The sequence below is a fragment of the Octodon degus genome, unplaced genomic scaffold (assembly GCF_000260255.1).
Source record: "Octodon degus isolate 3935 unplaced genomic scaffold, OctDeg1.0 scaffold00136, whole genome shotgun sequence".
Lineage (NCBI taxonomy): Eukaryota > Metazoa > Chordata > Mammalia > Rodentia > Octodontidae > Octodon > Octodon degus.
In genome coordinates, this window is record NW_004524712.1 from 5,453,494 (window position 1) to 5,468,251 (window position 14,758).

At 54.5% G+C, this 14,758-nt stretch overlaps 1 protein-coding gene and 1 long non-coding RNA gene across 5 annotated transcripts in view; one reads left to right on the forward strand and one right to left on the reverse strand.

The window, feature by feature from the left end:
- Positions 1–7,842: 7,842 nt before the first annotated feature.
- On the reverse strand, positions 7,843–9,232 carry LOC111812672. 3 transcript variants are annotated; one of them, XR_002818111.1, is made up of 4 exons: positions 9,140–9,232; positions 8,799–8,897; positions 8,602–8,665; positions 7,843–8,286 (listed from the first exon to the last, which is right to left on the reverse strand). It is a non-coding gene; the product is annotated as an uncharacterized LOC111812672 (long non-coding RNA). The 3 variants fall into 3 exon arrangements; XR_002818110.1 differs by having other exon boundaries at positions 8,799–8,930; positions 9,140–9,207; XR_002818109.1 differs by lacking the exon at positions 9,140–9,232 and having other exon boundaries at positions 8,799–9,036.
- Positions 9,146–14,758, forward strand: part of Fli1 (Fli-1 proto-oncogene, ETS transcription factor) — a 125,160-nt gene continuing 119,547 nt past the window's right edge. The window contains exon 1 of one of the 2 annotated variants that reach the window (XM_023701484.1): positions 9,146–9,225. Coding sequence is in view for 1 of the 2 variants with exons in the window: in XM_004641412.2 (XP_004641469.1) it covers positions 10,391–10,408 (18 nt within the window). In the remaining variant the exon portion in view is untranslated. The other variant, XM_004641412.2, reaches the window with a different exon arrangement.

A 14,758-nucleotide genomic window follows, 5' to 3' on the forward strand; every position in this document is an offset into this window, starting at 1 on the left:
CCTAAGCAATAGTCAGGAATGCACAGGGCGGGGGCAGCTAGGTCTCTAGCGCTGAGCCCAGGCACAGTCAGGGCTGGCCTTTCACCCCATAGCTCTCTGGGCTGCTCTTATTAAGTAGCAAAATGTTTCAATATGTGGAGCTTTGGGGGGAGGGACAGGAGAGAAAAATCAGGATATTGTTGAGAAGGAAATAATGAATAACCCTGCCGCCAGGCCCGCTACCCCCCACGTGGCAGATTTGGGTGATAAGTGTGCTTTCCCCTGAAATGGAATCCTAGCCATTGCCTTTGGTCAGAAATTTCCAGCGCCGGTTGGGGAGTGGTAGAGGTGGGGGGTGCACAGGTACTAAGCCAATGTTCTCAATGGGATCAGAACCAAAGCAATCATGGATCTGGGTAGCTGAGAAGGAAAGAGGAGAAAGCTTCAAGATGCATAAACGGTCCCGGAGGGTTTTAAACAAGGACACACTCTCATCTCTGCTCTCACCTGCCCCTTATGTCTACTTTCTTCCAGTAGGAAGCCTTCCCTCCCAGACTTTGGTCCCCAAGGGCGAGCCAAGTACAGGAGGCAAACCTACCCACCCCGGAGCTAGGATGCAACTCCACAGCACTGGTCGAGCCCCAAGAACAGCAGCCTGGACAGCACTGTGAGCAGAGGACCCAACCTATGAGCTCTGTTTAAAACTGGGCCCATAAAGGGAAGTGACAAAGTAACCAGCTCTTCAAATTTCAAGAAAATACAAATCTGAAAACCCCAAACAAGCCCTTAGCAAAAGTATTTAAATGTTTGGGTTTTTTAAAAATGAGAAACCTCAAGTCAGGGATGGTGGTACATACCTGCAATCCCACCACTTGGCGAGGCAGAAACAGATATCAAGTTCAAGCCCAGCCTGGGTAATTTAGCAAGATCCTGTCTCAAAATTAAAAAGTGTGGGGAATGTAGCTCAGTGCAAAGGCACTGGGTTCAATTCCAGTAACATCAACAAGGAAAGTAAAATCCTATAATAGAAATGTTTCTGGGACATTTGTCTCCTTTGCTGTTACGGACGCAGCCTGGGAAATGTAGAAGAGAAGCAGGCGGATTCTGGAGGAAAGGCTAACATTAAGTGGGAAAACTTAGGAGCTTGGAAAGTGGACAAAGACTTCACTGCTGTGACGTGTGAAGAATGATGATTTGCACAGCAATGACATGAAACTTTCCAGACAATAGATGGCCGGTGGAAAGAAAGCCTGGTGTCGAGCCTCCGGCTGGCTCCGCACAGCTGTGGTCTTCACGTATGTAAACGTGTGCCGTGCCATGGTCACAGGCGTTCCTTGATGTTTCCTAGTCACACAGAGAGTTTTGGGAAAAGCAGCTGGGGCAGATGGGTGGCTGTTATTTTAGGACAATTCCTCAGACAGCAGTTGAAATATTGATAAGAAAACGGAAATCAAATTACAAGAGGGGAAAAGAGAGAGGAAGAGGGACCCGGAGGAGGGGCAGCAGGGAAAAGGCCGGCTGTGCTCAACACAGACTCCAGAGGTTCTTGCAGACCCCCAGGATGTGCCGGGGCTGAGGTGGCTGGGGCTGGGCTTTTTGTGGAAAGAAAGGCAGCTTTGCGCTGCAGGCAGCCAGCAAGCTTAACTCTCGCCACAGGATCCCTGGGCACAGACAGTGCACGAGATAGCAGGGACATCCTGGAACTGCCCAAGTTCGGCTCCTGCTGGGTGGGCAGGAGACGTGGCTAAGGTAAGTGCCCAGATGGGCTCCTCTCTCAGACAGTGCAAGGTTGAAGTCGGGAAACAAGGGCTCTCTCTCTCTCTCTCTCTCTCTCTCTCTCTCTCTCTCTCTCTCTCTCTCTCTCTCTCTCTCTCTGCAAGTAGCTGAGAAGGAAAAGGGGGCGACTATGGAGAAAAGGGGCCTGGGGGCCCTGGAGACAGGAGCGAGAATCTGCGACCTGCAGAAGCGTGCCTTGTCCCTGAACTCATGCGTCTGTTGTGGCTTCAGGAGGCAAAAGAGCTGGAATTTGTTACCGGGAGAAAAAGGCTTTATCAGAAACACATTGGCTGCCAGAGAAGCTGTGTGTTACCACATTAGAGATGGCTTAGGAGAAGAGAGGGCCGAGGAGAGGGACAGCAGCAGCCGGATGCAGCTGCGCAGGGAGAGCCCACTCACGCAGAGGCACCTGGCACCTGACGCTGGCTTCTGCTCCACCTAGCCCAAGTACTGAGACCTAGGACACCACCTCCTCTGCCACTAAAAATGATAATCTGAGGTTCCTTGGCATTTCTCAGTGTGCAAACCTGCTTCCTTTCTGAAGGAGGCAGGCTAATTCCTGGAAAAGGGCCCTTCACAGACCTGGAGGCACTTGGGGTTCCCTGACAGACCCATCTACCAGAAGGGAAGAAAGAGGTAGCTGACTGGGTAGAACAGCAGGTTAGGGATACTCAAGCAGAAGGGCAGTATCCCTGGAGGCCCAAGCACTGGGAACTTTGTAAATTGGGCGGGGGAGGGGGGGAGGCTCAGAATATGAGGAAGAAAAATTTTATTACCTCTGTCCTGGCTGCCTCCCTTCTCTGGCCAAGAGAGCTCCTTAGGCCCCAGGTGCAAAACTGCCTCAACCCTGAAGAAAGCTGGAATCTCTGAGTGCAGGGAGGGGAGGGCAAGGGGCTGGAAGGAAGAGAGGCATGGGCATGAGCTAGTCTGGGCCCTGCTGTCCTTGTCCAGAAGTCCTGGGCAGAGGCAGGGGCTCATGCCCCCAGGGCCTGGCAGACCTGAGTTTTCCAGGCCCACAGAATCTTCTGCGTTTGCCTCTCTCCTTCGCCATCCCTTACCACCCCAGTCTCCCCCTTGCTCCACTCTGAGGTGACCAAAGTTTCTCCCACCTAGGTTGGTTCTTGGGCCTTCCTAATCCTTTCCAACAACACAGGATGTTTCAGACTGTCCCTGACACACCGTCTTACATCAAGGTAAGAGCTGAGGTAATGAACTCTCCTCCACCCTCATGGTTATTTGTTTGTTTTTTGAGACAGTGCCTCACTGTGTAGTTCAGGCTGCTTTCAACTCTTGAGTAGCCCAGGCTGGCCTCCAACTTGCTGAGAGCCTCTCTCCCTCCTCAGCATCCCAAGTGCTGGGATTACAGGCTGCAGCCTCCACACTCAGGTTCACCTTCACTCGGGTCCTCTCACACCTTCACTCTGGTCCTCTCATCCTTTTTCCTCAGACAGAGTGCCAGGACGCAAGGAAGGAGGGGCTTTCTAGGGTAATCCTAGGTTCAGGAACAACTCTCTTGGCAACTTGAGTTTGGTTACCAAAAGCAGGTGAGCCTCAAAAAGCTATGGAGAAGAGATGCGTGCCTGTGTGGAGCCGCAGGGGTGGCGCCTGTTCCCTGCGCGCAGAGTGTTTGCTTGTTTCAAGGGAGTGCCTGTGTGCAGGTGCGTGTGTGTGTACGTGTGTGCGTTTGTGTGCATATGTACGCGCGGGGTGGGGGAGCGTGCGTTTCTTGGCTGCCTCCAAGCAGGCGGTGCAGCGCGTTAGACACCCGCTTGGCCCCCAAGCTTACCTTCTTCAGCTTTGCCGGCCCCTCGAAGGAGCAGATTGTTATATTTGATTGGACATAGAAGGGCTTCACCCCCAGCCCCCTTTCCACAACAGTTCCCAAGAATGTAAACAAACCGAGCCTAGGACATCTGGGTTACACATTTAATGAAAATACTGGGGCGGGGCGGGGCGGGGCGGCTAGTGCGCACCGGGCGGCTCTGCCCTGGGCGGAGACAAAGGCACTGTCCTAGTGCGCTGCAGGCATGACACCTGGCCTTCCGCTTAGTGAGCCAGAGTCTTGGGCTTTCCGAGCTGCCTTACATCTGGGAAAGGACAGACTTCCTCAGGTGCTGCAAACCTACCCAGACCCAGATCCAGACCCAGACCCAGGCCCTCTTGAGACCCCACCCCATTTTAAAGTCCCTCCTCGGGAGACCCTGCTCCCCAACATCCTCCGGCAAGTCGGGTGGGGCTCTCCGGTCTAACCCTAGTAGCGCCAGTTACGTGTCCGGCCCTCCTCGCTTCTGTCTAAGATGAAAGTTGACATAAGATAGTACCTTCTCGCTCTGCACTTGAGGCCCAAAGGAACTTCCTGCCAAGCCAGATGCTGGAGAATTGGTCCAGAAAGGTTGTTTAATCTTTTTTGGGAGTACAAATGGATGTACCTGAGGAATGAATGGAAGAATGAATGAAAAAACAGTGAACTCCTCTGTCAGTAATTAGCGAGCGGAAGAGCTGGGGGGGGGGGCTCCCAGTAGGTGCAGTTAAAGCGCGCGCTCTCCAGTTAGTCTGGAGCGTGCATTGGCTGGTGGAGTCTCCTTGTCTACATCTCCTTGTAAGGGAGATGCTGTGCTTCTCCCACCGGCCAGGCAGCTTACTCCAAGGAGCGTTCTACAAACGCGCGGAGCTTCAGTCTGTCTTCCCTCTCACGGAGAACCCGGGACCCCGAGCCGCACGTTGATGACCACTGTAGTAGGGGCAAGTGCAAGCCCAGGAGCCAGCGCAGGCTAAGGGGCAGGCAGAAAGCAAACTCAGCCCTGGCCCAGGCCTGCCAGCGCAGTCGACAGGCGCGGGGGTGGGGCAGTTTGGGATCTGTGGGCTGTCAGGGAAGCCGCTCGCCGCAGGAGTTCTTTTCAAGGGAAAAAATGGATTTTTCAGCAGCCACAAAGTTTGTATTGTTGCACAAAGGGGCGCATTGATGACGGCGAACGGTCTGCTTGGAGGGGACAATCTTGGGTTTGTTCCGCAGGCTCCCTCGCAGACCACTTGCCAGAGGGGTACAAACAGTCCGGGGCTGCCAAGGCCCCGCCGTTCCCAGTCAGGCACCCGACTCCTGGGTTGTTGACAAACACCAGGGGCGCAGGCGCCCGGCCCCAGCAGCCAGGAACCGAGCGGGGCCTGAGGGGACATGCCCGCTGCACCGGTTCGATCTTGGTAGAGAACTGGTTTTGAGTGGCCTGGCCAGGCATTCGAGGTGCGCTGGGGAAGCGCTTTCCGCAGGGATGAGGCTGGAAAGAGTAAGGAGGAAAGAGAGGTGGACGGTGATTGACTCTTCAGGACTCTGACAGAGCAACAGTAGCTGTCACAGTGGTGTTACATCTCACATGACCCTTTCCCTCACCAGCCCCGTGCTGCACATGGTATTTGTCTGCAGGCATCTACAGTAGGAGCTGCGAGCCTGTGGGGTGGTCTGTTCCGCAGATGAGGAACCCAGGCCCTGAGGTTACTGAGGTGCAGCTTGTGATGGCCAAGATGCAGGCAGTCCAGGCAAAGCCCCGCTGACTGCCTGGCGAGTTCGAGGTGGTGTGGTGTTACAATATCCCTTGGAGAGAGGCCCTGTTATATATAAGCCTGTGTACAGATGAAATGATGAAGGCACAAGGAAGTGATGGAACTTGGTCAAGGCCACATGGCTATGAGTCAAACCCAGAGAGCCTGAGCTTCTTCCACCATCCACCAAACAACATGGTCCACCTTGGTGTTCAGTTTAGGGATAGGGTGGAGGTACAACCAAGGGTCCCAGAGCACAAAACTTAACCTATACTTGCTCATTGCTAGGACTTCAAGGGACATGCTCCTGGATGGGGAGCTCAGCAGCCTAGGAGCACTCCTGCTGCCTCCCTACCCCCAGGGTCCCCCTCTTCCCCCTGCTCCCAGACTGCATGCTTCCAAATATTCACAGCAAGAAGACCAGGAGCCCTGTCTGGTGGGCAGGTCCCGAAGCTACGTTTCAAAAGCACTAGTTTGAATTTGGAGTGAATACAGTTTGGGATGACTGAGAGGAGGAGACTTGTGGAGATTGGAGAAACCCATGTACCCCCTTGTTCCTGGGCCCCTCCCTTCCCCGAATTGGCGCCGCCCCTGGGTGAAGGCTCTGACACCTGGCTGGTCTCACCCTCTGCTCAGCCTGTGCTCTCTGGTCACCCTGGTCTCCCCTGAGGTTTCTTCGTTGACGCCGCGTGGTCTGGGGGCTCAGCCTTGGGCAAGCGCCTGGAGCTGGGGCGCAGAGACCCTCCCCCCCTCAGGGCCTCCCACGTAGCGTTTTGAACCCGCTCTGCGCCAAGGCAAGAAGGAGCGTGGGGAGCTGGGAGGGCGAGCAGAGGCTCTAAATCTTCCTTCAATCTGTGAGTAGATGAGGTCTGAGAAACAAATTCAAAGCAGGCGCGCCTGCAGAGCTTTCCTGCAGAAATACTCTCCCGCATTCGAGCGCATCCAGGGCCGGCTCGAGCTGCCTTGTTTGGCTAAGGTCAGACGAGACTCGGGTTCTCCAATAAAAATAAATCTCAAATTAATTATGGCCTCGAGCGAGAGGCCAGACACTTGAAGCTGCCGTTGTGCAGTCTGGCATTTTAGAGCTGGCCCGCCCTCCTCCCCCGCCCCGCCCCGCCCCCTCTGCCAGCTCGGATACCCGCCGCTGCCGCCGTGGACCAGCTGGGTGGGGAAAGAGGGATCCGCCTGAGCCGCTCTGCCAGGCCTGGCATCTTGCGGAGCTTCAGCGGAGGAGGCCCTTGGGTCAGGAAGCACTCCAGGGACCCAACTCCAGTCGCCCAGTCCTCTCACCCCCAAGGCAGGCTGGGAGCAAAGGAGCCCGGGAAGCCGCCGTCTGGAAAGTCTTGACCCGGTCAAAAGAGTTGACATTGAACGAGCCAAGACACGTTTTTTGGCCCCGCTGTTCCCTTCCCCGGGGAAGCAAGACTTCCACATCTCTGAAAGTATTGTCAAGTGTGAACAGTGCGAGGCAAGTGGTGTCACCAATATTTTAACAAAAATGTTCCAAATATAAATATTTCCTGAATATTCACCCATATATACACTGTCTTCTAGTAGACTTAGACATGGGAGGTGGGCTGTTTCGTTGTTGGGCAATCATTTTTCTCCAACTGGTATATATATTAGCCTGGCTTCTTTGGTTGTGAGCTTCCCTGACTTCCAAGCCAGGAATGGGCTGGTGGGCTGATGTAAAGCAGCACCATTGGTATCCATACCAGAACCTGGCCACCAGCCCTGTACAGTCGGGGAAAGAGTGAGGATAGTGAGCCCGGAAGAAGGGTCCACATAGCATGTGGGCAGGAGCCACCCTGCCTTAGTTAGGCTGGTAGAAGAGCAGACAGGGTGGGGTAGAGGACAGAAGGAGGGCATGAGGATGGTGGTGGAGGGGGAGGGGACAGGGTAGGGAAGCCCCCTCAAGGAAAGCCTCCCCACACAAAAAGGCATTCCCCACACAGAATAGTTTTCATTTGTAGCGGGCCTCACCACAGGCTCTTTATCAATTTGTCTCAATGCAAACATTCAAAATATTCTCTTTGGCTGCTCGAGAAAACGATGCGAGCTGCCAGGATCAAACCATCTTTCCAGATGTCTGGTGGTAACCACATTAAACAGGGCAGACTTGTTTACTGTTGTGTTTGGTTAGAGTTTTCCCCCTTTGGGATTTAAAAAAGAAGCAGCGGCAACTGAGTGGAGCGTCAAACCCGGAGTTATATAAGGAGGGTAAACTTGCCCAACAGCAGCCAGCTCAGGATGGGAGGAATCTGGTATTCTCGCCCAGCTGGACTAAGAACTGGATGTGGATATGTGTGCAAGTGTGTGTGTGTGTGTGTGTGTGTGTGTGTGTGTGTGTGTAGGGAGATCTTCTTTTTGGGTAGAGAGACCCTAGTGAAGGGGTAGTAATGACCTAGTGCCAGTCAGTGAGTCACAAAGGCCAGGATGCCTCTGTCTCCATACAGTAATGCTGTGCCAGCTCCATTTCCAACATCCCCAAATCTCTGTAGCTTTGATTTTACAGGGAGAAACAGAAAGTCCTATTGAGTTTCATAGCTCCAACAGGAGGGCCAGGCTTTATTTGAACCTTCAGCACAGAACATTTCTAATGGGAGAGGCAGCTAGTGCTCCTAATGGAGTTGGGGTACTAGGGGTGTCGGGGTCACTGCTGTTCAGTGCAGTAAAGATGATCCTTCCTTTGTTAGGAGTTGGAAAGAGAACCTGTGAATTGTGTTTGCCCCTGAGCGCCTTCTAACAGACGGGAGTGTGGTCTGTGTGTGCTGGGGGGTGGGGGTGCTGTGTGGGGGGTGGCCATTAAACCAGCCCCTGTGATTGCCCAGCCTCAGGAAGGGGGCCTCTTGGTGATGAAGCTGGAGTCCTTTAGGTCTGAAAGAAGAGTGGTGTGGCTGGGGTTCTGAGGGTCTGGTGAGGTCCTGGTGGGAATCGGTCTCCCCACACCCTCCTGAATCAAGCCCTGTTGTCGTTTGAAGGTCGGTAGAGTCTGGGCTGAAAAGGAAACAATTTGGGGTTTGAAAGGATGTAATTCATTCTTCCTTTCCCTTTAACCTCTTTCCTCTCTGGAAAGCATGTGGAAATGCTGAAGGGAAGAGCGCCGGGCAAGCAGCCGGGTGTGGAGAGGAAAGGGTTAAGCCTGATTTCTTTTAATTGAACTCCAGAACTGGTGGCCTCAGGCAAAGGGGGGGACTGACCCCGCTAGCGGTAACCAGATGTGGCGGTCCCAGGGGAGCCCCGGAGCAGACCCCTGGATTGGGAAGCAGACAGGAGGGGGGGCGGCCCCCACCCCCAACCCCCACAGCACACCGGAGTCTCAGTTGCTGGCAGGCTGCACCGGCCACTCTTGGTCTGGTCACGTTCAGGCCCGTGTCTGTATTGGAACCCAAAATTGGAGCTGAATTGATGAGTCTAATTTCAAGAGGGGGAGGGGGAGGGAGGGGGGGGAGGCGAGCGAGCTCTCCAGCTCAATTGCTGCTGAAGAAATAAAGAATTTAATAAGTCACCTTTTTCGCTGCTGTGGACACCCTTTTGAAAGTTTTTTCTTTCCTATTCGTTCGGATCGCCTCTGGATTTTTTTTCCTCCTCTTTTCCCCCCGAGGACTCTTAAATAAAAGTGAGACAGTCCCAAGCGTGGTCTGGAGAGCGTGGACAAGGTAACACGATTTGGAGGTCGGGGAGAGGGGACTCAGGCCAGGCCGAAAGCATCGGGACTTAACCAGCGCAAGCGGCTGCCCAGTAAAGGACCGAGGTTTCAGGGTGAGCCTGCCCGCGAAGAGGCCGTGGAGGGGGGCGCGGCCCACGGCTGGGTGGGACAATATCCCGGAGCGAGAGCCCCAGGTCTCACCGCTGGAGAAGTGTGGCTCTGTGTCGCGTTGCAGATTGCGCTCCAGGGACCTGCTGACCAGAGGGAACAGAGCCGTTTGCTGTAGGGTCAGTTCTGGGGGCCCTGGGTGGGACCGGAGGGAGACTCTGCTCGGGAGCAGAGGTTGGGCCATCGGTTCAGGGTAGGAGAGAGGGTTTAACCCAGGGAGACCAGAAAGGTGGCCCAGGGTGCTGCTGGTCTCCGCCTTTCAATGCGGGGGGCCGAGTAGAGCCGAGCGACCCGGAGGGCGCCCTCTCTTAACAGTGCGCCTGGAGTCGAGTCGCCCCCCCTCGACGGTGCTGGTCAGCAGGCAGCAACCCCGAGTCCGCGTCGTGAGTGGGACAGCAGATCAGCGAGTCCGTCCGTCTCCGCCACAGAGGGCCTGAGTGGGAAAACTCCCACTGTATGCACTTTTTAATGGTTGGTTTGCCGCGATCTGAGATCTGCGACAGGATGGATCTTCCCGGTAGTAGGCGCCAGGTTATCCCAGCCCTAGTCAACTCTCCCGCCGTCCTCCCATCCCCAAAAAGTTAGACTCCGGCTGGAAAAAGCATTAATGAACGTATCTGTGGGAAGAAACGGAAAGTGAATGAGTCAGGAGGGCCACCTTCGGCCAGCGGCCCGGGGAAAAGGAAAAGGAGGCCAAAGGCTTTGGGGTTTTGGGGAAGGGGATGGGGAGCTGCAGACTGCGGGAATCAGGGCGCGGACGCTGGGCGTGGACCCCGTCATTGTTCCCGGCGAGTTCTTATCTCCCAGGAGCGAGTATCCAGGCGCGCAGTGCCTGAGAGCGTCCGGGCATCTCTGCGTATATTTATATAGTGTGTGATGCGAAAAGCAGGAGCAGCGAAGAGGAAGAGGGCGTGGGGGAGGGAGGACGAGGCAGAGGCGAGGAGAGAGAAGGGAGAGGAGACCGCGAGACGAGAGACAGGAGAGAGACAGACAGAGAGAGACAGACAGAGAGAGAGAGATAGGACTTCCTCCCCACTCGCAAAGTGAAGTCACTTCCCAAAATTAGCTGAAAAAAAAGTTTCATCCGGTTAACTGTCTCTTTTTCGCTCCGCTACAACAACAAACGTGCACAGGGGAGCGAGGGCAGGGCGCTCGCAGGGGCACTCGGGGAGGGCCCAGGGCGCCGGGGAGGCCGCGCCCGGCTGATCTGAAGGGGCTGCGAGGTCAGGCTGTAACCGGGTCAATGTGTGGAATATTGGGGGGCTCGCCTGCAGACTTGGCCAAATGGACGGGACCATTAAGGTAAGCCGCGGGGCACCGCGTGCGGGCGGGGGCGGGCGGGCGCGGGAGGCTTGTGCGCGGGGTCCCGGAAGACGTGGCCGCGCGCCCTTCCTTCCGCACCCCGCTCCGCGTCGTCTCCTCTGGGACTCCGGCAGCGGGTCCCTCTCTCGGGGAGGCAGGCCGGGCTCCCCGCCGAGGGCGATCTCCCCGGGGCGATCTCCCCGCACCCCGTGCGCGGCGGTGGAGGCCGGCTCCCCGTTACACGCGTCCGGCCGGGCTGAGAGAGGCGGCGGCATGGAAACCGGGATCCGGGTGCAGATCACGACCGAGGGAGAGAGACTTCCCTGCCGGCCATCCGCGCCCTGGCCCCGGCGCCGCGCACTCGCCTGGCCGCCGGCTTCCCTTCGCTAGAGGCCGAGAGCGGCCGGGCAAGGGCGGCTGTTGCCACCGCGGGGTCCCCCCCGCTGGGCCCTGGGGCGTCAGGGCTCGGCTGCAGGCTCGTGGGGTGTGGGAGAGGGTGTCTGCGGGTCTGTCCGCGCCGCACTGCCAGATGGAATCGCCTGTTTACATGTCAGCGAGGCCGGAGGCCGCTTTCCCTTCCCTCGGGCTGCGTCTGTGGCGGGTTCTCTGCTCTGCCGCCCCAGCTCCGCGGGGCTCCTGGGCGGGCCTCGCCGCGCCTAGGTCGCACGGCTGCCTGCGCACCGCGCCCAGCCCTTCCGCGCTCCGGCTCGGCCGGCTTGCGGGAGGGTCCCCGGAGCCGCCTTCTCGGGGGCCCCGCGCCCCGCAGAGCCACCCCTGGCGGTAGCTGGTTCGGAGCCCGCCTGTCGCCTCCCCGCCAATCCCGCCCCGTCAGCGCCGCCACGCAGGGGTTTAAGTTGCAAAGTGCAGCCCTGAGGGACGCTGAGGGTCTGGGTTCCCTATCAGGTTCTCAAGAGTTGGCTGCTGACTCCCTCTGAAAGGGGAAGTGGAGCCAGGAACAAAAAGGAGGGACACCCCCTAACAGGACTGGCCTGAGAGGACCCAGGGAATGAATGGGACCAGAAGTTAGCTTCAAGGCTGCCCTTTACCAGAAGGCAAGAATTTGCCTGGAAAAGCCATTAGGTGGTGAGGTGGGGACCGGCAGGGCCAGCCATTCCCCAGAAGCCAAGGAAGCATCTGCTTGCTCTGGGCTGAGTGAGCGAGGAGGCTGAGATGTTGGTTTAGAGAATTTGAGAGATTTTTATCATCTGGGTGGGGTCCTCGTGGTTTAATTTTCTAAGGGTTTTTTTTTTTTTTTTTTGAAAGTTTGAAATATGCTGACAGGTTCAATGCACCAAGGAAGAGACTTCTAATCTGGAGATAACTGATCGTAAGGGGTTAAAGGAGCCTTCAAGAGTTCTGTGGGTTCCTCAGACTTGGAGTGGGTGAGAGAAGGCTGCTGCTAGGGCCTGGGAGTGGGGTCACTGGGCCGTTCTATGCCTGTCGCTCAGCTTCCTGTGTTACCGTGTGCATGCCCTGCTGAGCCTCTGAACTCAGTAATGGGATGCCCTCCTCCTGAAAACGGCACCTACCCAGGATGCTTCCATTTACCCTCAAAGTTCTCTCTACCCCCAAGAGGTGGTAAAATGGCTTCAGGGTCTTTCTCCGGACACCCCAAGGAGAAGTGAAGCAATATCTGCACAGGGCTGAGACCTCGAAGCACAGGCCTAAGCAGAGGGAGGAAGCTGTGGTCTATGTACACAGGATGTGCTAACCTCTTTAGATACACACACAGGGATCCACATGGCAGGCAGGGAGAAGACCTGCAGAGCAGGACCTTGGGGCGCATCTGTCAGTGAGGGTCCCTCGGCAGGCGATGGGAGCCCCCAGCCCCTCCAGAACGTGCCATGCCTGTCGTCTAAGTTACCTGGCTCTGCAGACTCATCCACAGAGCAGTGGCTGTTCGAGCCATCTTCACTTCTCTAGGCTCTGCAAGATGAGTCCTTAGCGTATACTGCGGCACTTCAGTGGTACAAGAGCCACAGGCTCCTGCTCCTGTGTGACCTCAGGATCTCGGGGTTCCCAGACCCCACTCCCACAGCAGTTTAGTATTGTGCTTGGAAAAGACAGTGAACTGGGGGCAAGGCCAGGGAGCTTTTGGTCTTGCGGTGAGAACGCACCATCCATTAATCCTCCTCAAGCTTCATAATTCTTGGAAAAACAGAACAGTGATACACAGTTACTTCTAAAACAGTACCCAGTCCTTTCTGTGCCTACAGTGTTAAGCTCATGCACTAGAAGCCTCACCTATTGTGCACTAACTTGTACCCTATGTGCTCACAGGTCTGAAGACACTATAGCTCTGTTCTAATTTATACACACAAGTTGAGAATGTGCATGTTCTTGGTTTGAGCAGTCTGAAAAAAAGTCAGTTTTGAGTGATTCTGGGTTATGATTTTATGTACCTTCATCTTTCTTCCTCTAATATAAGGCATGGCTACATCTCAAAATGCCTGTGGGGCTCAATGTTCAGAAAGTATTTATCCAAGATGCCAGGAAAGTCTGGCTTTCTTCACAGAAACCGCTTGTTGTGTGAGTAACTAGCCCACCTCTAAGGAATTATAAATGTCCTGTCACATCGGTCTTATTGTGAGTCCTTCGGTGTTATGTTCTGGGTTCCACCCTGAGAATGTGTCCTGGGCACGCCTGAACCTCATATTTGGAGCTCCGAAATTTGTTAGTCCCCTCTTGCCACAGACAAGTCAACCTTCGTGATAAAACAACACTGCACTCCACCCCCGTTGCCCACAGTGATATTATCAGCGTTGAGAAGCATGTGATAGTGCTTGCTGCTTCAAGAAATGGCCTGGTTTCAAAACGTGCATCTCAGTTCTAGGTAGGCTTCCGTTGAATCTAACTGCTTTCATCGATGTGAGCCTGAAAGCATGTGGTGCCATCAGAGGTGGGGCAACGAGAGAGGGAGACACGGAGAACCAAACTAGGAAACGGGAAAAGGAAGAGTGGCGCTGCAGTCGGAAAACCTGATTTCATTCTCAGCTTCACTCTTTGTGCACTTTAGGGCAAGGCCCTAGCTCCTCCAGTCTCAGTTTTCTCATTTATCAAATAAGGTCAAAGTGCCTCCTTGCTGGGAGAGACTGTAAGGATGAAATGAAGTGGGTGCCTTAGCTGTGTTGTACCAGCTTAGCTTCTCTTATGGATTAGGGCTGGTGGTTCTACTGGTTGGAGTGTTAGATCTCAGATTTGCCTTTATCAAAGTGTATGTTTCATTAATTCAACAAATATTTGCAACCTATCTCTTATGTTCCACTGCTCTGCTTTATGTACTGCGGATAAAATAGTGATGAAAACACTTGAGGGATGTGCCTTGCACTGGAGGTGGTGGGTACATACATAAAGAGAGAGATTTATGTCTGACTGTGATGTATCTTCTGAAGAACCTAATACTGTGTATTGGGGGCCTATCCATTAGCTCAGGTGTTTAAGTGCCTGCTGAAACAAAGCAGTCAGGCTCAGGATGCTGTGGTTCTATCCCCTCATCCTCAAGTCAAACCAGACCTGCCCTGAAGGCATCCTGAGCACCCCCCCCCAATACAGTATATTAGGCACTGAAAATGATGCAGTTATACCAGGTAGGATGGCGGGGGAGAGGGATTTTCAAACAAAGTCGCAGTTGAGCAGAGAGATGACCCAATTCCATCTTTGACCCCTGAAAATGATGGGAGAATAAATAATGAGTGGGGAAGAAAGGTTGGGGTTATTGCTAGGCTTTGCAAGCCAAAGAAGTCAACGTGCCAGAAAGGCCCTGGAGGGCAGGCTGTTGCTATCAGAGCAAGAAATTTTCAGGAAGGCGTATGGGAAGAAGGAGCCATGTGAACAAATTGGACTTTTTGTTCTCAGGTGAGGATGCTGCCTTCCCTCCTTGCCCTTCCCTCCTGCTACCTTTAACCTAGAGTCGTGTGAACTCCAGGCAAGATAAACTCTGTTGATGTATCTGTCTTCATGACTGTGCGTGCTGCTCCCAGAGGCAATAGTGAGTTTTGTTCCATGTGCGAATAATTTTTACTGAAAAACTCCCTTTTACTTCCATTACCATCCAAATTCAAGTTCGTAAGTTTGCAACTTTAGAGCTAGAGGGGGCATTCAGCTGGACCTTCTTGTACCAGTGGAGAAACTGAGGTCTGGGGATTAAACTGAGTGCCCATGATCATACAGTTAATTGCTTAAGAAAGAAGAGAGAGAATTTAGGGTTTCCAACCTGTAAGGAAGTGATCTGTGTACTACATTTTGAAGGCATCATTTGATTTTGTGACATTATTTTGAATTACAGAATCTTGGAGGCAGGAGTTTGTGTGTGTGTGTGTGTGTGTGTGTGTGTGTGTGTGTGTGTGTGTG